Source organism: Pseudochaenichthys georgianus, unplaced genomic scaffold, assembly GCF_902827115.2.
Source record: "Pseudochaenichthys georgianus unplaced genomic scaffold, fPseGeo1.2 scaffold_419_arrow_ctg1, whole genome shotgun sequence".
NCBI lineage: Eukaryota > Metazoa > Chordata > Actinopteri > Perciformes > Channichthyidae > Pseudochaenichthys > Pseudochaenichthys georgianus.
The window spans coordinates 41,607-66,606 of NW_027262984.1; the positions used below are offsets into that span (position 1 = coordinate 41,607).

Here is a 25,000-nt window from a genome sequence, read left to right on the forward strand (position 1 = left end):
AGCGAACGTTAGCTATCTAGCTAACGACAGAACGTTAGCAATGTATTTTACAAGCTAACTAGTGAATATTAGCAATGTGAAAGCTGGCTAGGTCACGTAATCTTTCTACCTAACATACTTACATACTGCAATCTGAAGTTAGCCATGTACTTTACAAACTAGATTACATTAGATTTAAATCTAACTAGTTATCTTTCTTATAACAAGCTAGCTGGATAATATTAGCTATCTAGCTAGTTATGGCTCTCGTAATTTAAATTTGAATTATTATTTGATAACATATGATTAAATCTGCAGTGAAGATCTGTGTCTACTGTTCAGGCAGTAAAACATTGCTTTTAAGACACAGCTTCTTAAGTCTTAAACATGGCTTTCAATTCCCAAATATGTGTTATTTGGATGAACTAATCATACATTGGTAATCTGAAATGCTAAATGTCCTGCCTTATTTAAAAACTAAACAAATGTGTAAAACCACAAAGAAATGCCAGGTGTAAATGCAAACATCTTGGTCAGACAGCACTGATGCTATTTAGCTAGTGAACGTTAGCTATGTATTTTACAAGCTAACTAGCAAACATTAGCTATCTAAGAAGCTGGCTAGCTTACATTAGCTTTCTAGCTAACATGCTTGCTATCGAAAGTTAGCTATCTACTTTTCAAGCTAGATTATGTTCGATTTTAATCTAACTAGTTATCTATCTTGAGTTAGCTACCTATCTATCAAGCTAGCTGGATGCTTGACTATCTAGCTATGGCAAAACTACTGGCTCTCTTGAATTTAAATTTGAATTACTATTTGATTTCTTGCAGTGAGGACCCGTGTCTGCTGTTGAGCACAGTGAGAGCAAGTAAAAACATTGGTGACGTGAAAATTGGCTTCTTTCACAGTCTCAAGTCTCAAACATGGATGTAAATTCCCAACTATGTGCTGTTTGGATAAACTAATCACATATTGGTAATCTACATGGTTAGTTTATTTCCTTTTAAAGTGTTATTATTTAATAAGAGCTTATTAAAAAGCTTAAAAGCTGTTTATCTGGCAGTTAAAGGTTGATAAAGACGGTAACGCTATGCAATGTAATAGCAATTACGCTTTAACAGGAAGAACCAACACAAAATAAGGCACTATGGAAACGCCTTAGAGCAGTGCTTCTCAAAGTGTGGTCCGCGGACCACTGGTGGTCCGTGAGCGCCCCCAAGTGGTCCGTGAGTATATTGGTAAAATTTCACATTTGAAATAAATAAATGAATTTAAGTTTTCCGCACTCTCGCGGGAATATCTCCGCAATGGAGCGAGCTTAAGTTTCATTTTCAATTGCATGATATAGCCCAGCGCAACACCTTCATCACACATATTGCCAATTGTTTGTCCCACTTTCAGGCAATTTGTAATCTGTTCTAGAAAAACGATGTGATTTTGGATATTTGTGGAGTTAGGTGGTCCGCGAGTGTTCTTTTATTGGTTAAGTCCTTGGTATGAAAAAGTTTGAGAAACACTGGCCTAGAGCAGATGAAGCATACGGTGAATAGAAAGATCATTTTTGTGAAACCACAGTTGGAAGGAGTTTATAAGCGTGTTGTGTTCATGCAGCGCAGGAATCTCTCATTAGCTCACTACCTGCTGGTTCCTGTTGCTTTCAAACAGCAGGCATTGCATTCGTCTTCACAAAGTGAGAGCTGCCGGGGGAAAGCCCAAACTCACCGCTGCTGTTAATATATCAGGAGAAAGAAACCGCGCTGTGGACAAACTTAATGGGGGAGCCGAGTAATTTAGAGAGAGAGAGAGCAATTTATCAAGAAATGGAGTGGGGATACACACACAAACACACACACACACACACACACACACACACACACACACACACACACACACACACACACACACACACACACACACACACCCACACACACACACACACACACACACACACACACACACACACACACACACACACACACACACACACACACACACACACACACACACACACACACACACACACACACACACACACACACACACACCACACACACACACACACACACACACACACACACACACACACACACACACACACACACACACACACACACACCGTCATGTGATATCGCCCTGTGGTGTAAACTTTTAATTTGAACCCCCTGAATCCATCGCACACACGGCACACTACACACACGTTTCCACTCCACTGCTTCTGGATTTTAAAATAGAAATCTTAGTTGGACACAGATAGGCTCCGAGGTTTTTCTGACCACCGTGGCGTTTTAAATCCGTGTGCGGGAGAACAATGTGGGTCAATCTGTCACATCTGTGCTGTGAGAAAGCGGTGGACGAGATGGAGCAGATTGCTGCTGCGCGCACACGTTTTATCACAGTTTGCTATTTATTATTTTGTGCATTAAGTCAGTTTTTAATGCAGTTCTGTATCAGCGTGTTGTGTGCTCACCTTGCACATTGTTATATTCATCTTATCTGACACTGTTCTGTTCCTGCTGTTTTCTCGCTGCTGCAACAACTCCAGTCACCTCAGAGGAATTATTAAAGCACGGAAAGCATGTGCAGTAATTCCCACGACTATGCACCTTTCTTTTAATGCATACTGTACGTTTTTGCACTGTGAAGTCCGCTGATCTTATCATCTAATATCAAGTCATAGTTGAACTCGGTTTGAATATAATGTACCATGCAAGAGCTGCTTGTTTAAAAAGGTCCTCTTATGCTTTAATCCTTTGTATCAACCTAGACCTAATTCCTGTGTTTATGTACCATTAAGCACTTTATTATATTTGTCCTTTTCTTCAGAATTGTATTATTTTCCATATATTATTTTTGCTTTAAGAACTGGATAATGGTTTCACACAAAGTTTGATAGTTGCTCCGTAATATCAAATTCATTCCTGTGTTTATGCACCATTATACACCAACACCAATCATTGAATCGGCACTAATTCTAATCCCTAAAATCCCCCAAAATACCCTCCCAAAAATCAGACAAAGTTCATTACCGTTAGACATACCTTGGGGGGGGGCGTCGGAGCCGGGGTACTCCCTCTGGTCCAGTTTGTTCCAGCGCTGCATCAGCTTTATGACCATGGGGTTACTGAAGTCCACCAGCTGGAAGCCCGTTACGTTCGCTCCGCCGTGCATAAAACGCTCCAGATTAATGTCCTTGAAACCCTGAGGAGAGAAACCAGAGAGAAACCAGAGAAAACGCTGAATCCAGGGACAGAAAAACTGGAAAAAATCAAATGACTTCTTAAATTCCAGAACATTATGTTCAAAAAGCCCCCAGTGCGCTTTTATCCTTTCCTTTATATCAACCTCGACCTACTTCCTGTGTTTATGCACCATTTTAAACTAAAACAAGGTCATTTCATGTTTTTTTACAGGGTAATTTGTTTTTTTTGTTTATTTAGAATTGTATTACTTTCAATATAATATTTTTTAATTTGAGAATTTCTTAATGGTTCAAGCCATGCATGAAGCGCTCCAGATGAATGTCCTTAAAACCCTGAGGAGGAAACGAGAGAGAAAACACAGAAAAACTGGAGAAAAATATATAAAGGAATTCTTCCATTCCGGAACATCACTGACATCACTACGGAACACTGTGACATCACTACGGAACATCACTACGGAACACTGTGACATCACTACGGAACATCACTGACATCACTACGGAACACTGTGACATCACTACGGAACATCACTGACATCACTACGGAACACTGTGACATCACTACGGAACATCACTGACATCACTACGGAACACTGTGACATCACTACGGAACATCACTGACATCACTACGGAACACTGTGACATCACTACGGAACACTGTGACATCACTACGGAACACTGTGACATCACTACGGAACATCACTGACATCACTACGGAACACTGTGACATCACTACGGAACACTGGAACACTGTGACATCACTACGGAACACTGGAACACTGTGACATCACTACGGAACACTGTGACATCACCAACAGTGTTAACGGAGTTACAGTAATGTATTTTTGCTGCAACGAAGTAATGTAACGCATTACTAATGACATTTGGGTAATATACTACCCGTTACAATTCTCCGTAACGCAGTTTTAACCCAAAATGAAAATGGTGTTTTGATTTTTAAGAATTGACTAACATCACGAGACATTCCGACACCAGAGAAAAATGGTGCCGGTAGATTAGTAAGCCTGGAGTTTACGTAATCAGTCAGGCTGCTCTTGATGAGCCTGAAGGGTGTTCTTTCCCCATCACGACCAAGTCGCTGCACATCACCCCGCTTATCACACGGCCAGATACTAAACAAACCAAGGAATCGACTCCCAATATTAATTGAAATTATTTTATTGACTTAAAATGATCGTATTGTTTCCGCTAAGAAAATTAAAAACTCCGTTCCGCGGCGCACCAATGGCTCGAATGCGACAACAACAACAACTTTACGGCAGCACTGTCCCACTCTGGTCACAGTTTCTGATCCACTAACAAGTCCTTAAACCCTGCAGAGCCCACACCGTGTTCTTGTTCGTGTTCACTTCTTCTTTTGTTGATTCATCTGACGTCCAGCGCTCCGTCTTTTACTTTCTCTTTCTTGATCCTCCTTAGCAACGGAATTGACCAATCAGAATCGAGTATTCAACTAAGCCTTGTAATACAAGTTTTTAGTAGCCTTAAGGGCATACACAGTTGCTGCACTAAACTACATTTTAGCATTTAAAATACCTAGCCATTATTTTGCGATTATTTTGGTGAAAGTAACTCAAAAGTAATGTAACTCATTACATTTCATAGACAGTAATATTGTAATGTAACTTATTACTTAAAAAAGACGGTAATAAGTACTATGTAGTATGTACTGTATTACATTTTGGAAAACACTTGCCCAACACGGCTACTGAACACGGGGACATCACTACGGAACACTGTGACATCACTACGGAACACTGTGACATCACTACGGAACACTGTGACATCACTACGGAACACTGTGACATCACTACGGAACACGGGGACATCACTACGGAACACTGTGACATCACTACGGAACACGGGGACATCACTACGGAACACTGTGACATCACTACGGAACACGGGGACATACAAATATATTTAAAGAGGCCCTATTATGCTTTTTGAGTATTTTTTAAACGCCCTCCATTGAACTGTTTACTTCCGGTAAACACAGTGACATCACCATGTAATGATCTCGCTCCTATTGGCTAGCGCTCAGACACATTGTACGTACGTACTATTTTTTTATTAGTTAATAATCTGAATATGTAAAAAGCTGTCAGATAAATGTAGTGGAGTTAAAAGTACAATAGTAGCTTCTGAAATGCAGTGGAGGAGAAGTATAAAGTAGCATATATTGAAGAAGACATATAAAGACACATTAATTGGACACTTTTGTTTACTTCTCTAATACAGTGACATCACTACGGAACACGCACGCTCCTATTGGCTAGCACTCCTACACATTGCACGTGATAGGCTAAAGGGGTGGGACATCTCTAAGAGGTTGACCAATCACAACAGAGCCGGCCAGCAACCAATCAGAGTAGACTGGGCTCTGGTTTCAGGCGGGGGGTGAACAATTATTATTATTTGTATTATTATTATCAATTTAAATATTTAGTATTTATTTTACTATTCATTTTATATATTATTATTATTATTGCCACGATATTTCTTGATTTAATTATTATTCCTTTAATTGCCAACATATGCTGTGGCTATCGTACACATGACAATGCAGCCTTTACACCGTGACACAGTTGGCCAACAGACACACAGAAAGCACGGGAACCTTTGGGAGTGAACCCGATGTTGGAGATAAAGAGAGAAATACGGGAAAGAAACGAAGTTACAGAGAAAAGAATGGACTCCTCACCAGGTTGGCCATGATGTAATGGTAGCCTTTGACGTGTTTCCCCACGCTGACGATCTGCAGGAAGCGAAGCACAACTCAACGTTAATGTGAGCGGATCACAGCAGGGCATACGTTAATTACAGTAAACGGTGCGTGTGACAAGTGTGTGTGTGTGTGTGTGTGTGTGTGTGTGTGTGTGTGTGTGTGGGTTAATCCATGGAAGATCGGACGTCTAAACAAATGAACAGGCCGGCGTGTCACAGAGGAAACAAACGCTTCACGCTTTCAGAGATGTGCCAATGCGTCTCACACACACACACACACACACACACACACACACACACACACACACACACACACACACACACACACACACACACACACACACACACACACACACACACACACACACACACACACACACACACACACACACACACACACACACACACACACACACACACACACACACACACACACACACACACACACACACACACACACACACACACACACACACACACACACACACACACACACACACACACACACACACACACACACACACACACACACACACACACACACACACACACACACACACACACACACACACACACACACACACACACACACACACACACACACACACACAAAGAGCTGCATCTTGCTGATAAAAACTGATTTTGAAAGCTGACATCTGCTGGAAAATCCTACTGGACGTCCGGTTAATGCGGGCGTGAATTGAGATGAAGACACAGCTGCGATATGCACGATTTCAAATCAAACACTTCCTTTATATCGAAATGTATCACTATTAGAACACAATAACACACCACTGAGACGTTTAACTTCTATTAGTCTAGAGTGGTGCAGGAATCAGTCCTTGTGTCAGCATTAGAGCACTTCCTGTCCTTCATCTGGAAGTCAATGGGTTTTTTTTTTGTGTGTTTTCGTTAGACCTTGAAATAAGGTCTAAACATGTTTAACGGTTTCTCCAGAAGGTCATTTGATGCATAAGAGATGATAATTAGCGGATGTATTAATGCCAGTGATCTTTGTAAAGCAGGACAAGATGTTCATATTTAACCTTCAGCTGCTGGAGCCTTTATGTTAATGATGACATTCAGTGGAACGCTACAGATCTGACTTTAGCGTTTATTCAGGTACGAGAGCTCTAACATTGCTGATATATTTGGGGACATTTAGTGCTTTTAAACTTCTCGGACATTCATTTTAAAAGCCCATTTTTTTGTAAGGTTACAGGGGGTTCATTGGCCGAAATGGAATAGCGTCACAGCGTATACTTTACATTACATCATTACATTGTATTTAGCTGACGCTTTTATCCAAAGCGACTTACAATAAGTGCATTCGACCAGGAAGACACAACCTTGAGGAAAACAGAATCATAAAGTACATCAGGCTTCATAGAGCTAAACATTTCAAGTGCTACTCAACTGGCTTTAGAGAAGCCAGTCCTTTGTTAGTATATAAGTGCTTTGTTAATAGTTCTATCCTCGAGGTGGAGTCGAAGGAGATGAGTTCTCAGTCTGGAAGGTGTGTGAGCTTTCTGCTGTCCTGATGTCAATGGGAGCTCATTCCACCATCTTGGAGCCAGGACAGCAAACCCACGTGTTTCTGCTGATGGGAACTTGGGTCCCCTTCGCAGCGAGGGTGCAGCGAGTCGTCTGGCTGATGCAGAGCGGAGTGCACGTGCTGGGGTGTACGGTTTTAACCATGTCCTGGATGTAGGAAGGGCCAGATCCATTCGCAGCATGGTACGCAAGCACCAGGGTCTTGAAGTGGATTCTAGCAGTTACCGGAAGCCAGTGGAGGGAGCGGAGGAGCGGCGTGGTGTGGGAACATTCAGGAAGGTTGAAGACCAGACGAGCCGCTGCATTCTGGATGAGAGAGGTCGAATGGCACATGCAGGTAGACCAGCCAGGAGGGAGTTGCAGTAGTCTAGGCGTGAGATGACGAGAGCCTGGACCAGAACCTGCGTGGCTCTCTGGGTCAGCTGGGGACGCATCCTCCTGATGCTGTAAAGCGTGTATCTGCAGCAGCGGGTTGTTGCAGCGATGTTTGCAGTGAAGGACAGGTTGTTATCTAGGGTCACTCCCAGAGTCCTTGCAGTCTGAGTCGGGGAAACAACAGAGGGGCCGATGTTGAGGTATACTTCAGCGGAATATGAAAACAACGGCCCGGGGTGCAAAACGCATCGATGACAGCGACCCCCCACCACACGAAACAACACCTGTACATAACCCAATTGGTGTTCTTTGAAATGGAAAAGGATATTGCATTGTGTTTGTTACTTTCGTTGCAGTTGTCTGCCTTAAGTGTAATTTGGCATGCTTTTATTTTGAAGGCGAGTTTACGCTGTTGACAGGAAGTTGTTGTTGCTATGGAAACAGGAAAATCTTCACAGCGGGCGGAACTTGTCATAAAGCCCGCGATAATAAAACCCACCCATTTAGAGGGAAGATATGATTGGTCAATTGTACTGTCAGTTGACATTACTCTCTCGTTCAGCTACTATAGCGGGCAGAGACGAGCTGCTTTCATTTAACCCTTCACATTCCAACAGAAACTGAATAGGCAGATTCGAAGGATTTATTTCTTTGGAAATGTTATTTTAAATGCAATTAAATCAAGATATTTTGGTCAAACTAATGAAAAATATATTTTAAAAAATATATAATTTTTTTTTTAATGTTTTTAAATTTTATGTTGTAGAATATCTTAGGCCCTCAGAGAGGACCTAGGGCCCTGACGGCTCGCCACTGCATCATTATGTTTTCATTAGTGCTTAATTACAGGACGTGCTGAATGGGATGTGAGTCCTTTGCTCAAAATGAAAAAATTGTTAAAAAATACAATGTATGACAACGACAACCTTACAAATACTCAAAGAAGATGTAAAAAGTACAGTTTTCTTGATTAAAGTTGATAAAAATGTCTCTAGGGTTTGAACGTTGTTGTTATCATATATAAAAATGTACAAAACATTGATTTAAATGCAGAAAAGTTTCACGTTGTGCCTTTACACTCTGCAGCTATGGTACAGTTCGCCTGCAGCAGATTAGCTTCCCGTCTGTAAATGAAACAGGTTTGTTTCCACAGATCTCGTGCTCTGACATTCAGAGAAACATCTGGAGGCTCGTCGTCAGCCTCGCTATGTTCTGACCGGCTGGAAATAAGCAGCTAATGAGGCCGAATGACGGATTCAAACCCTCGCTCTGCAGAGGCGGAGCTTCAAGATGCAGATGTGAAGACAAATAGATGCAGGAGTTGGGAGGGTTACATGTAGTCTGTACATTAACATATCGGAGCAGCTGCCTCTCACAAAGCAGATGCAGGCAGCAGGTTTATAGATTCACCCTGAAAGTATTATCCACGGAACAGCTGACGGAGAAGAGAGAGCATCCGATCCTTTACAAACACTCGATGCTCTTTTTAGGTTTTAACTAACACTGTAACCGTAGGAACCTCCAAATGTCTCTTTGTAACTTCATGCAATCATTATCAAACATATCAGATATATTATTCTGAAACGGACTGTGACTACTTTCACTGTCGCTACTTTCGCTATATTTTGATGAGAATACTTTTCTACTTTCACTTGAGGAACATTTTGAATGAGGACTTTTACTGTAACAGAGTATTCCTACACTCTGGTACTTCTACTTTACTCAAGTACAAGATCTGAGTACTTCTACTTTTACTCAAGATCTGAGTACTTCTACTTTTACTCAAGATCTGAGTACTTCTACTTTTACTCAAGTACAAGATCTGAGTACTTCTACTTTTACTCAAGAACAAGATCTGAGTACTTCTACTTTCACTCAAGATCTGAGTACTTCTACTTTTACTCAAGATCTGAGTACTTCTACTTTTACTCAAGTACAAGACCTGAGTACTTCTACCTTTACTCAAGTACAAGACTTGAGTACTTCTACTTTTACTCAAGTACAAGACCTGAGTACTTCTACTTTTACTCAAGTACAAGATCTGAGTACTTCTATTTTTACTCAAGACCTGAGTACTTCTATTTTTACTCAAGACCTGAGTACTTCTACTTTTACTCAAGTACAAGACCTGAGTACTTCTATTTTTACTCAAGATCTGAGTACTTATTACATGTACTTTTACATGTATTTAATTTGTGCATCAAATCCTCAAAATGGTTCTTTAGCAGTATTAAAGCGTTTATAAAGAATGTCCTTTGGGCATACATGATGATAAAAGGGAAGATATGTATCCAGTGAAACAGAGATAGTATATTATAGGAAGACGTCTGCCTGAAGTTATTGAGGCGACTTTCATTTCACAATATCAGTTTAAAAGTAGATGGACCTGATTTATGAATCTAATGTATTTTGAAGAAGTTCCACCACCATGCTTCCTATGGAGGAAACACCTTTCATCTCCAACTAGGGAAGGATACGAAGGACACATACTGGGGACATGGAGACTATTCAAACGTCTTTCCGCCCCACCTGTTCCCCTGTGAGCTGCAGCTGTGATGTATCCGCGTTGTACTCGTACTGATCGCTCTGTAATGTCGCCCAGCTCTCATCTGTTGTGTGCTTTAAAATATATATATACATAAATAGGAATATTCTGTCGCAGGGAGGAGCAGAGAGACTCACTCCTGCAGAGAAGGAAATAACTGTGACAGATGTCAGCGAGGAGATTTGCTGAATAATTGAAGATTTACAGAGACAGCCGTCGCCCCGAGGAACCGGGAGGAAGAGGAGGAGGAGGAAGAGGAGGAGGAGGAAGAAACATCATATTCTGAGTGTGTGTGTGCCAGATCGCGGAGATCAGAACAGACTGGTGCACTTTCTCACGAGCAACACACAGGCGGGTGGTCGAGTCTCACTTCTGTCCTTTCTGTTCAGCCGCTGCTGGTTTGGAAACACACTATGGGGATCATTTGGATGTAATTAGAGAGTGTGTGTAGGTGTGTGTAGGTGTGTGTAGGTGTGTGTAGGTGTGTGTAGGTGTGTGTAGGTGTGTGTAGGTGTATGTAGGTGTGTGTAGGTGTGTGTAGGATCAGTTTGGACTCATTGATCATATGGTCAGTAAAATATCAGATCACTGTTTGATCTGCTTTAATAAAACTAATTGAAATTACTACCAAAGTAATTCAATTACTTTCGTTCATTTCAAACACACACACACACACACACACACACACACACACACGCACGCACGCACGCACACACAATAGGCTTGTTTGAGACGCGTTGCGGCTCGCCTCGAGAGTAGCCGATCGCAGCCGGGGGAGGTCTCAAAAAGCTCGCCTGAAGTCGGACAGCTCGGAGACGGCTTCTTCTTCTTCTTCTTCTTCTTCTTCTTCTTCTTCTTCTTCTTCTTCTTCTTCTTCTTCTTCTTCTTCTTCTTCTTCTTCTTCTTCTTCTTCTTCTTCTTCTTCTTCTCTCGGTTTTTTGGCGGATTGCAAACAGCTTGAAGGTGCATACAGCCACCTCCGCAGTCGGCTTGACTCGGTTTGCATTTATAAAGAATGCACACATGTGTTTAATCGATAATGTCAGATATGTACTAAGTAAATAGTAAATACTTTATTGATATTGCACATATTACAGGTACTGAGACAACGAAATGCAGTTTAGCTTCTAACCAGGTGCAACAAGCAGTGAAGTGGAAAGTAATGTACACAATAGACAGATACTACTAGATACTAATTTCATGATGATAAACATTGTGGAACAATGATGAAAAATGTGAATGGAAGTGGCGACGTAAAACTGACACAAAACAACAACAAACTTTAGCCAGCCAATGGGAGAGCTTCATCAGCAGCACGTGGTAAAAACCACCAATGAGCGCTCAGCTCGAGATACCAGCGAGCCGTTTCCCATCAAGCATTTCGCTTCCGCAGCTCGTGGAGAGCAACTGCGCCGCCTCGCCGCGCCTCGCTCTTACGGTACGTCCACACAGCAGCTTTTCAAAAATCTTGAACATCTTGGAGCTGGGTGTGTCTGACAGCTAGGGGATTTTTTGCGACCAACAACCAATCACATGAATGTCCCGCCCCCGACATACAAAGCAAAAAACCCCGGGGATTTTATGCGAGCAATATATATATATATAAACTCCCCAAACAGGCGAAACCCTACCAGTTTCCCCCACTGCCTCTGCCTCCTCCCTCCATGCCTGGTTCCTCCGGTTTGTATCCCGGTAATAGTTCTGGTCGTAAAGAACCGGGTGATTTGCTCCCGTAACTTCTCGTTTGGAATATGAGGAAATGAACTGCGGTCTGGTTCTCCCTGCTTACACGCGGTTTGATTGGCTAGCGCTTCTACTGTCAGATTTGCATAAACGTGTTTGATTGGCTGGCGCTTCCAGCTCAGCTTCAAAAGTTGAACATTGCTCAACTTTTGAATCCTGGAGATCCTGGAAATCTTCGCTTCGCTCCCCCACAATGCAGTTCGGGGAAAAGCGAGGCAAAGTGACGTCATCCCCATTCAAAGTCAACGGGCAGAGAAGCGGTGGAAGCGGTGGAAGTTTCTTCTGAAGCTGCCGTGTGGACGTACCGTCAAGGCTGCGGCGTCTTTGTCCCGCGAGATTTCAACGTCTCATGTGGGCGAGCCTCCAGAGCAAGTCGGACAAAATGACTACCCATCATGCAACGCACGAGCAAGACGTTGATCGCAACTGCGCAGGTCTCAAACAAGCCTATACTAACACATGAATGCAAGTGGATTTTTTAAGCAACAGTGGTGACAAAAACATCAGAAAATACTCTGTGACAAGTAAAAGTCCTGCATTTAAATCTTAGTTAAGTAAAAGTGCAAAGTATAAGAATCTAAATCTACTTGAAGTAACAAAAGGAATGCGTAATTGTCCATCACGGCCTGTTACTAAAACCCAAACGCTAACATCTAAATGTAAAGGTAGCTTCACCTGTTCCAGCATGTTCTGCAGCCGCTCGGCCTCCAGGTCGATCACAAACTTCTTCTCCTGCCTCCGGTCCAGATCCTCCAGCAGCCGGCGGTAACTCGCGTCGTTGAAGCTTTCCACGCAGATGGCGCTGACCTGCCAGTTGTTTTGCCCCGCCTTCTCCATGATGGACTGCAAGATGGCGTATCCTGAAGCACACACACGGGAGAGGGGGGGGGGGGTGAAACAGGGAAGAGTATCTGTCTGAGGTAGTCATTCACTGGACCATGATGCAGGATGATATTGTATTCATGTAGTCAATAGGTGGTGCAGGAGTGAGTCCTCAAACACTGAAATGAGTCAGCATTTTATCACTTCCTGTCCCTCGTCTGGAAGCTAATCGTTTTAGTGTGTTTTGTTGTTTTCCTGATCTGAGGTCTGAGGTTCACACAAGTGGAAGAGATCTTAACATTTTTGTTCTACGACATAAAATACATCAGTAAATACCCCACTGGTGAATTTAAAAACGGCGGTTGCTAACAAGTGTCTAAAGGAGACGACTAAACGTCATCACGTCCAACATTAGCCACCTTTAGCTTAGCGGTGGAGACGTGAAGTCAGGTGACCGTGCTGTAGTTCCTTTATAGCCCAACATTAGCCACCTTTAGCTTAGCGGTGGTGACGTGAAGTCATGTGACCGTGCTGTAGTTCCTTTATAGCCCAACATTAGCCACCTTTAGCTTAGCGGTGGTGACGTGAAGTCATGTGACCGTGCTGTAGTTCCTTTATAGCCCAACATTAGCCACCTTTAGCTTAGCGGTGGTGACGTGAAGTCATGTGACCGTGCTGTAGTTCCTTTATAGCCCAACATTAGCCACCTTTAGCTTAGCGGTGGTGAGGTGAAGTCATGTGACCGTGCTGCAGTTCCTTTATAGCCCAACATTAGCCACCTTTAGCTTAGCGGTGGTGACGTGAAGTCATGTGACCGTGCTGTAGTTCCTTTATAGCCCAACATTAGCCTCCTTTAGCTTAGCGGTGGTGAAGTGAAGTCATGTGACCGTGCTGTAGTTCCTTTATAGCCCAACATTAGCCTCCTTTAGCTCAGCGGTGGTGACGTGAAGTCATGTGAACGTGCTGTAGTTCCTTTATAGCCCAACATTAGCCACCTTTAGCTTAGCGGTGGTGACGTGAAGTCATGTGACCGTGCTGTAGTTCCTTTATAGCCCAACATTAGCCTCCTTTAGCTTAGCGGTGGTGACGTGAAGTCATGTGACCGTGCTGTAGTTCCTTTATAGCCCAACATTAGCCACCTTTAGCTTAGCGGTGGTGACGTGAAGTCATGTGACCGTGCTGTAGTTTAGTTCCTTTATAGCCCAACATAACTATATTTATAATATAGTTATGTTGGGCTGATAATAACTGACTTGCAAACTGGCTTTAATTTACACAAAATCCTTGGCAAGATGAACCCTTTTCAATCTAAGAGACCCACTAAGTATAAATATGTTATGTTTCTCCAACCAGACCCTGCCTTTCTGTCCAGTCGAGGAGCAGGTGGTGTAACAACTCTTGTGGGCGTCTTGCTGTCATGTTTGTGTGTGAAGAAGACGAGGAGAGGAAGAGCAGCAGGAACAGATGTCCCTCTTAAACGTTCCCTCCTGGAAGCCATCACAACCTGGCAACCCGCCTCCCTTTGCTCCCAATTACAGGATTAACCCGCACTCTGGCATCCCGACCCCCCTCCCCCTCCACACCCCCGCTCCTCATTAGAGGGAGGTCTGTGGCAGCACCCCCCCCACACACACACACACACACACACACACACACACACACACACACACACACACACACACACACACACACACACACACACACACACACACACACACACACACACACACACACACACACACACACACACACACACACACACACACACACACACACACACACACACACACACACACACACACACACACACACACACACACACACACACGGACGTCCTTGTTGTATAATAGAAGCTTCGAATGAAGAACAAAGCGAGTCCGAAATGAATGTTTTTACTTTATATTAATATAACCGTTTCCAACAAGAACGGTAGAAGACGGGGAAAACGCACTCGACATACTCGTATCGTTTCAAAACAGAACAGGTAGAGAGCGAGAGCAGGACACAGACTTGCACTTCAAAATGAAAGCATTTCCTGTCAAACACTTCACCCTCAGCACTAGCACATGAATGAAGTGGATTCTAAAGTTTAAGCAAAAGTAGTGTCGAAAACATCCGAAAGTACAAGTCCTGCCTTTAAATCTTATTTGAGTAAATGTCTGTATATTCTGAATCCCTCCTTGTTTCCTTTTCTCCCTAGTTTGGACTCCTCTCATTCCTCTCCTTCCTCCTCTCTTCTTTCCTTTTTCCTTACCCTCCCTACTTTCCTTTCCTCCCCCCTTGTTTCCTCTCCTGTTCTTTCCTTCCTCCTTGTTTCCTCTTGTGTTCTTTCCTTGACTTCTCTCCTCTTGTGTGTCCATTCCTCCTCCTTACTACTGCCTTGCTTCCTCTCTTTTCATTTCCCCTTTTATTTCCCATGCTCTTCACATCTAATCTCTTTCTCTCACCCCTACTGTTTCTTTCTCTCTCTCTGTGTGTGTGTGTGTGTGTGTGTGTGTGTGTGTGTGTGTGCGCGTGCGTGCGTGCATGTGTTCGTATGTGTATCTGTGTGTGTGTGTGTGTGTCTGTGTGTGTGTCTGTGTGTGTGTGTGTGTGTGTGTGTGTGTTTGTGTGTGTGTGAGTCTGTGTGTGTGCGTGTGTGTGTCTGTCTGTGTTGGTGCGTGCGTGTGCGTCTGTGTGTCTGTTTGTGTGGGTGTGCGTGTGTGTGTGTCTGTGTGCGTGTGTGTCTGTGTGTCTGTTGGTGTGTGTGTGTGTGTGTGTGTGTGTGTGTGTGTGTGTGTGTGTGCGTGTGTGTCTGTGTGGGTGTCTGTGTGGGTGTGCGTGCGTGTGTGTGTGTGGGGGTGTGCGTGTGTCTGTGTGTGTGTGCGTGTTTCAGTGTATCTGTGTGTGTCTGTGTCTGTGCGCGTGTGTGTGTGAGTCTCTGTGTGTCAGTGTGTGCGTGTGCGTCTGTGTGTGTGTGTGCGTGTGCGTGTGCATGTGTGAGTGTGTGTGTGTGTGTGTGTGTGCGTGTGTGAGTCTGTGTGTGTGTGTGTGTGTGTGTGTGCGTGTGTGAGTCTGTGTGTGGGTGTCTGTGTGTGTGTGTGTGTGTGTGTGTGTGTGTGTGCTCCTCCTCCTCTCTGCAGAGCTCCAGCCTCTCATTGACGGAGCTCAGCCATGCGCGTCTCATTTTACATTTCAGTCAATACGGCATGAAGCCAGTGTGTGAGCAATAAAGAGTGCTGCAGCCCAGCAGCCTCTGAAGAGCACTTGCATGTCCATATAAAAGACAATAACACACACGCACCCAAGTCCTTTGAAAGGAAGTATAGAAACCCAAACGGGCCCTCTGTGTTTGTGATCTAATTATATCTAAAAGATCAAAGGTCGTCTTTGCTTTCTTGCGACATCATAGCCGTGTTATTGTTTGCATTGTTTAATACGCCAAACCATCGGTTGAGGGGAAATGAATAAATACAACATCAATTAAGAGAAGTGAATGAAATCAACCGGATCATTACAATTAATAAAACGATATTTCTGTATATTTTTTGCCGTAGGACTTCTGGAGAAATGTCAAAATAATAATCCAAAGAAAACCCCATTTTGTTTACATGAAGCCGTGAGGACGATACCTCAAGGTCACCTGGACATGTGTCTTTGTTACATCTCTTCAAAGCCACTCTTTCCCAGTTCCAGCACCATGGAGAGAGACATCCATTACAGGGTTACCAGCAGGAGAGGACTCTTTAAAGTAGAGACACTACGTACTGATATACACCTGAACATCAGCAGGAGAGGACTCTTTAAAGTAGAGACACTACATACTGATATACACCTGAACATCAGCAGGAGATGACTCTTTAAAGTAGAGGACACTACATACTGATATACACCTGAACATCAGCAGGAGAGGACTCTTTAAAGTAGAGACACTACATACTGATATACACCTGAACATCAGCAGGAGAGGACTCTTTAAAGTAGAGACACTACATACTGATATACACCTGAACATCAGCAGGAGAGGACTCTTTAAAGTAGAGACACTACATACTGATATACACCTGAACATCAGCAGGAGAGGACTCTTTAAAGTAGAGACAATACACACTGATATACACCTGAATATCAGCAGGAGATGACTCTTTAAAGTAGAGACAATACACACTGATATACACCTGAACATCAGCAGGAGAGGACTCTTTAAAGTAGAGACACTACATACTGATATACACCTGAAGATCAGCAGGAGAGGACTCTTTAAAGTAGAGACACTACATGCTGATATACACCTGAAGATCAGCAGGAGAGGACTCTTTAAAGTAGTGACACTACATACTGATATACACCTGACCTGGACATCAGCAGGAGAGGACTCTTTAAAGTAGAGACACTACATACTGATATACACCTGAACATCAGCAGGAGAGGACTCTTTAAAGTAGAGACACTACATACTGATATACACCTGACCTGGACATCAGCAGGAGAGGACTCTTTAAAGTAGAGACACTACATACTGATATACACCTGAACATCAGCAGGAGAGGACTCTTTAAAGTAGAGACACTACATAGTGATATACACCTGAACATCAGCATGAGAGGACTCTTTAAAGTAGAGACACTACATACTGATATACACCTGAACATCAGCTGGAGAGGACTCTTTAAAGTAGAGACACTACATACTGATATACACCTGAACATCAGCAAGAGAGGACTCTTTAAAGTAGAGACACTACATGCTGATATACACCTGAACATCAGCAGGAGAGGACTCTTTAAAGTAGAGACACTACATACTGATATACACCTGAACATCAGCAGGAGAGGACTCTTTAAAGTAGAGACACTACATACTGATATACACCTGAACATCAGCAGGAGAGGACTCTTTAAAGTAGAGACACTACATACTGATATACACCTGAACATCAGCAGCAGAGGACTCTTTAAAGTAGAGACACTACTGAAATACACCTGAACATCAGCAGGAGAGGACTCTTTAAAGTAGAGACACTACATACTGATATACACCTGAACATCAGCAGCAGAGGACTCTTTAAAGTAGAGACACTACTGATATACACCTGAACATCAGCAGGAGAGGACTCTTTAAAGTAAAGGACACTACATACTGATATACACCTGAACATCAGCAGGAGAGGACTCTTTAAAGTAGAGACACTACATACTGATATACACCTGAACATCAGCAGGAGAGGACTCTTTAAAGTAGAGACACTACATACTGATATACACCTGAACATCAGCAGGAGAGGACTCTTTAAAGTAGAGACACTACATACTGATATACACCTGAACATCAGCAGGAGAGGACTCTTTAAAGTAGAGACACTACATACTGATATACACCTGAACATCATCAGGAGAGGACTCTTTAAAGTAGAGACACTACATACTGATATACACCTGAACATCAGCAGGAGAGGACTCTTTAAAGTAGAGACACTACATACTGATATACACCTGAACATCAGCAGGAGAGGACTCTTTAAAGTAGAGACACTACATACTGATATACACCTGAACATCAGCAGGAGAGGACTCTTTAAGTAGAGACACTACATACTGATATACACCTGAACATCAGCAGGAGAGGACTCTTTAAAGTAGAGACACTACATACTGATATACACCTGAACATCAGCAGCAGAGGACTCTTTAAAGTAGAGACACTACTGAAATACACCTGAACATCAGCAGGAGAGGACTCTTTAAAGTAGAGACACTACATACTGATATACACCTGAACATCAGCAGCAGAGGACTCTTTAAAGTAGAGACACTACTGATATACACCTGAACATCAGCAGGAGAGGACTCTTTAAAGTAGAGACACTACATACTGATATACACCTGAACATCAGCAGGAGGGGACTCTTTAAAGTAGAGACACTACATACTGATATACACCTGAACATCAGCAGGAGAGGACTCTTTAAAGTAGAGACACTACATACTGATATACACCTGAACATCAGCAGGAGAGGACTCTTTAAAGTAGAGACACTACATACTGATATACACCTGAACATCAGCAGCAGAGGACTCTTTAAAGTAGAGACACTACTGAAATACACCTGAACATCAGCAGGAGAGGACTCTTTAAAGTAGAGACACTACATACTGATATACACCTGAACATCAGCAGCAGAGGACTCTTTAAAGTAGAGACACTACTGATATACACCTGAACATCAGCAGGAGAGGACTCTTTAAAGTAGAGACACTACATACTGATATACACCTGAACATCAGCAGGAGAGGACTCTTTAAAGTAGAGACACTACATACTGATATACACCTGAACATCAGCAGTAGAGGACTCTTTAAAGTAGAGACACTACATACTGATATACACCTGAACATCATCAGGAGAGGACTCTTTAAAGTAGAGACACTACATACTGATATACACCTGAACATCAGCAGGAGAGGACTCTTTAAAGTAGAGACACTACATACTGATATACACCTGAACATCAGCAGGAGAGGACTCTTTAAAGTAGAGACACTACATACTGATATACACCTGAACATCATCAGGAGAGGACTCTTTAAAGTAGAGACACTACATACTGATATACACCTGAACATCAGCAGGAGAGGACTCTTTAAAGTAGAGACACTACATACTGATATACACCTGAACATCAGCAGGAGAGGACTCTTTAAAGTAGAGACACTACATACTGATATACACCTGAACATCAGCAGGAGAGGACTCTTTAAAGTAGAGACACTACACACTGATATGCCTCTTGTAGGGCAGCACGGCCTCACAGCTAACCTGTGTTGTGTTTCTGCAGAACATTGGATCAGATACAAGCGGGTTTTGTTGAGAGGAGTTGAGAGGGTTTTTACCCAGTGAAGCGTGGGAGTGGAGAAAAGAGAAAAGAGAAAAGAGAAAAGAGAAAAGAGAAAAGAGAAAAGAGAGGACGGGGAATGAGTCGTTCTGAGGGAAGCCATCTTGACACGGGCCCGGACCCGTTCTCACTGCAGAGAAACAGAAACCCCCCCACCTCTGACTCGCTTCTGCAGAATGTATGAAAGCGAGATCCAAGTGTTGAAATGAATTAAATGCCAGGCTCCTCCAACGATGCAGCATAATATATAGAATATACATATAAACGGACATTTCTCTCCTAATGACTCATTTAATGCCAAATTGGGATTTTTTTTTCGTGGCAGCAGAATGAAAATCAAGTATTGCTCATAATTAGAAACAAAAAAACAGTAGAACATTTAAAATATACAATATAAACATCTCAAAATAGCAGATACAACTGTGGAAGTATAACAGAAGATACAAAATGTAAACTATCACAGTGAAGGGCTCAATGACGGCTAACACTAAGTACACAGGGACATGTTTTACATTTAGCCTCTCGACTTGGATGTAACCGGGAAATGTCCAGTCCAAGTTGTTATTGTCGCACACACACCGACGGGGTTTTCTAAAGTCCTGGAATGTGACTCTGGGGAGGAGGAGAGACTTGAGAGACGCACGCTTTCTCTGCAGCATTGCGCTTATTGTATTCAGAGGTGGGAAGTAGTGAGGTACAAATACTTCATGACTGAACTGAAGTCGATTTTTCTTGTATCTCTTCTTTGTATAATTTGATTTTTACAGGACGAGTAGGGGAGGGGTATCATTTACTCACATTCAAGATGTCAACATGACACCAAGAAATACTTAAAGGTCCCGTGTCACGGCCATTTCCACTGATCATAGTTCCATCGTTGAGTCGACTAGAATAAATTCACATCGTTCAATGTTCCAAACTCACATTGGTTTCTCACAGCATCTCTGTATAGTCTGTGTATTCACTCTGTGTCCTACACAGCTTGCTGGAGCTCCTGCCCCCCCTCCCTGTGAGCCCACTGTGCTCTGATTGGTCAGCTCGCCCACTCTGTTCTGATGAGTCCACCACGTTACAGCGCAACATCAGTGATTATGTGTTACCATGGCGTTTGTTAGCAACCAGAAAATGACGCCAGCAATGACAAACAGATGAGAATGCTGCGTGGGGTCTGGGGGCCGTGTGGGCGGGACGTTACGCGGCTCGCTGCTGTGAGGAGGGGACAGTGTGAGCTGGGTTACTGGTGTGGTTTCCTGGTTGCTACGTGGGGTCTGCGAGACACAGCCTGAACTCAGCCTGGACTCAGCCTGAGCACCATGGACGTGGGAAGGGGGGGTGCTGAGGGGCTGCAGCACCCCCATCTGCGAGGCTCCACTGGCACCCGCACCCCCAAACGCGCAAACCTACAGTGTGCCACAGTTTCGCTGCTGAGAGAGTGTGTGTGTGTGTGTGTGTGTGTGTGTGTGTGTGTGTGTGTGTGTGTGTGTGTGTGTGTGTGTGTGTGTGTGTGTGTGTGTGTGTGTGTGTGAGGAGCTCCACGGATTCCATTTGGGTATGGGCACTGCACCCAGGAAGAAAAAGAGAAATGTCCAACGAGGCGTTCACCTTCGCAGAACAACCTTCATAGCACAAGGGGACGGGTGATAACCGGAGAAACATGACACGGGCCCTTTAAATGACATAATACCAATTAATGGAAGAAATAAAAAAATGGTTTATGTTTTATTAGATTAGACTAGATTCAAGAACTATAGTCATTGCACAGAGGACACCGAAATACAGTTTGCATTCAACCAGCAAGAGCACAAATAAACTCACACAACAGAACAATGCTGTAGTAATGTATAAATATATTTATATAAGGTGCATGGGTTAGGCATATACTGTATAGTTAAATGCAGATGAATTAAATAGTAAATACAGACATCGTAAATGAGTAAGAAGGAGTGAAATGTCCGTTTATACTGTATATTATATATATTATGTTGCATTGGAGGAGCCTGGGACCTTGGATTTACATTGCTATATCTACACTGTAACTACTGTGTATACGACAATAAAGCCTTTGAATTTGAGGAGTGGGTTGAGTAACTACAAATATTGACTCTGTGAGGGGGTGGAAAAATAAGAAAGAAAAAAACATGGATGAGAGGAATATGCTGTCCTCAGAGAGAGACGTCCAACACCCTCCACAACACCTCCAACAGCAGTGCAGGAACTATTGATGTCTCGGATTAAAAAACAGCCATTATTTCAGCATCCATTCACAGCTCTGTGTTCGCCGTGGAGACATCACACACACTTTTATTGCATTCAAATCGAATGACTTTGAGTTAGATATGTTTAAGGTAGTGTAATGTTTGAAAGATATTTTTTAATCCCTTCAAATTAGATTTATTAGAATGAATAACGCAGCAGTTCTCATACCTGAACAATGAAATACATATTTAAGCATTTTATCTCTGGTTAATGTTTGGTTGAAAGTGTTCAATAAACGGCACGGTCACATGACTTCACGTCACCACCACTGAGCTAAAGGAGGCTAATGTTGGGCTATAAAGGAACCACAGCACGGTCACATGACTTCACGTCACCACCACTAAGCTAAAGGTGGCTAACGTTATGCTATAAAGGAACTACAGCACGGTCACATGACTTCACCTCACCACCGCTAAGCTAAAGGTGGCTAATGTTGGGCTATAAAGGAACTACAGCACGGTCACATGACTTCACGTCTCCACCGCTAAGCTAAAGGTGGCTAATGTTGGGCTATAAAGGAACTACAGCACGGTCACATGACTTCACGTCACCACTGCTAAGCTAAAGGAGGCTAATGTTGGGCTATAAAAGAACTACAGCACGGTCACATGACTTCACGTCAGCACCGCTAAGCTAAAGGCGGCTAATGTTGGGCTATAAAGGAACTACAGCACGGTCACATGACTTCACGTCTCCACCGCTAAGCTAAAGGTGGCTAATGTTGGGCTATAAAGGAACCACAGCACGGTCACATGACTTCACGTCACCACCACTAAGCTAAAGGCGGCTAATGTTGAGCTATAAAGGAACTTTTAGACTTCGAAACGTGTTCAACAGGAAGTTATCAAACCCTTATTTGATAACTTCCTAACCAAAAACCATTGACTTCCAGACAAGGGAACATATATTGCTTTTTAAAAGGTTGTCACTTCCCCACCCTGACTGTTTAAATACACATCTAGATTAAAACTCTCTCGTCCACTCACCCCGGTCGGTGTCGTACAGGAAGACGAACTTGTTCCAGTCGTAGTGGTCGAGCAGCGACAGCAGCGCCCCGCGGATCGAGGGTCTCAGCTGCAGCGTGAACTGACTCTCGCCCTCTGTGGGGAAGCTGGGCGTGATGAGGGAGATGTGCAGGGCGCTGCAGAACGACGTCAACGTGTGGACCGAGCGCTTATCATACAGGCCGAAGATGGCGAAGACACCGCGGGAGTACTGGGAGCAAACTGGGGAGGAAGGAGAAAGAACAGTTAATATATGAGAGGATAGCAGGGGACGTAATTGGGCTATATTTAAAGATTGACATGAAATTAAAGTAGTAACGTTTGTGGATTAGAAACCAAGACCCATGATGGGCTCAAAAAGACTGAATTTAAGGCCTTCTGGAAGAAACAGAACAATACATGCACAGTACATTTCTCTGAGTAAAATTGACTGAAATTGAAGAAAATGTTACTCTAAAAATATAACATTTGGTCCCAACCTATATAGAGTAAAATGTACTCTTTGGTCAGAGTTGTATTTTTAGAGTTCATTTTACTCTATGTGCTTAGATTTGACTCGGCTTAATGGTTATTTACTCTATGTAGTGTATATTAAAAACAACTCTACTGCCATTTTACTCATAATAGAAAGTAATTTTACTGAGAATAGAATAAATGAACCGTAATGATCTTTATAATAAAAAAGGTCAATAAACCAAAGTGCTTAAGTAACACGAGTGGGCGTGTGTGAAGCTGACCATCGAGCCGCCCGACCGAGCAAGGAGGCAGAGAGTTCAAATACAACCCGCTGTGGTTCATGATACACAGCCTCAATAGGACTGCCTCACGTGGACACCGTCACCAGCAACAAGGACCTCACACACACTGACAGGAAACAGAACCTAAACACACACAGGACTAATCAAACCAACAGGACACAGGTGAGGAGGGAGGAGACACACAGGGCACCAGGTGAACACAATCACCAGCAACAGACAAGACGGGAGGGGGAACACTTTCAAACGACAACAGGAAACAGAGACAGACAAACTGAAACACAGACAGATCGCGACAAATAGATTCACATGCTTCCTGTGCATGGTTTTAGCGTGGAACAAAGTAATATACTTCGCCAATAATGAAGCTATATAATATAAGAGACCGAGATCTACGGCCCCAGAGATCACCTCCGTTACAGCGGGTCGTGGTTTAACTTCAATAGAATTGACTCTGCATTTTTGATCGCACTCTAGAAGCTATGAGTAATAAATACACTCTAAAATAATTAAATATCACTATTTCAGAGCAAATTAGTAATTACTCTGGAAAAAATACTCACCAATATTTCCTGTGTGGAGGAATTAGAAGATTGTAGGGTTTTTTATTGTTTAAGTCTGTGGATTGGAAGCTAAGAGTGTGGGCTAATAGGGCCATGTGTGCACTTAACGCTGCTAATATTTAAGTGATCATGTCTTCCGTGCAATACGAGGGGAGTCGTGCAATTGAATGTATTATTTATTTATGTACATATTCCCTATCACGTCTATGTTGTTTTCATATTGTCTTGTTGTTTTTTATTGTCTTGTTGTTTTTTATTGTCTTGTTGTTTTTTATTGTCTTGTTGTTTTCATATTGTCTTGTTGTTTTTTATTGTCTTGTTGTTTTCATATTGACTTGTTGTTTTCATATTGTCTTGTTGTTTTTTATTGTCTTGTTGTTTTTTATTGTCTTGTTGTTTTCATATTGACTTGTTGTTTTCATATTGACTTGTTGTTTTTTATTGTCTTGTTGTTTTCATATTGTCTTGTTGTTTTCATATTGACTTGTTGTTTTTTATTGTCTTGTTGTTTTCATATTGACTTGTTGTTTTTTATTGTCTTGTTGTTTTCATATTGTCTTGTTGTTTTCATATTGTCTTGTT

At 42.7% G+C, this 25,000-nt stretch overlaps 1 protein-coding gene across 1 annotated transcript in view; it reads right to left on the bottom strand.

Moving 5' to 3' along the window:
- LOC117442375 (glutamate receptor 4-like) overlaps positions 1-25,000 on the bottom strand; it is a gene marked incomplete at its 3' end in the record, with an annotated part of 156,824 nt that overhangs the window by 38,599 nt on the left and 93,225 nt on the right. The window contains exons 3-6 of the mRNA XM_034078375.1: positions 23,083-23,322; positions 12,823-13,007; positions 5,908-5,961; positions 2,981-3,181 (exon numbers count right to left, since the gene is read on the bottom strand). Of these exons, the coding sequence (XP_033934266.1) occupies positions 2,981-3,181; positions 5,908-5,961; positions 12,823-13,007; positions 23,083-23,322 (680 nt within the window). The remainder of the gene's footprint in view (positions 1-2,980; positions 3,182-5,907; positions 5,962-12,822; positions 13,008-23,082; positions 23,323-25,000) is intronic.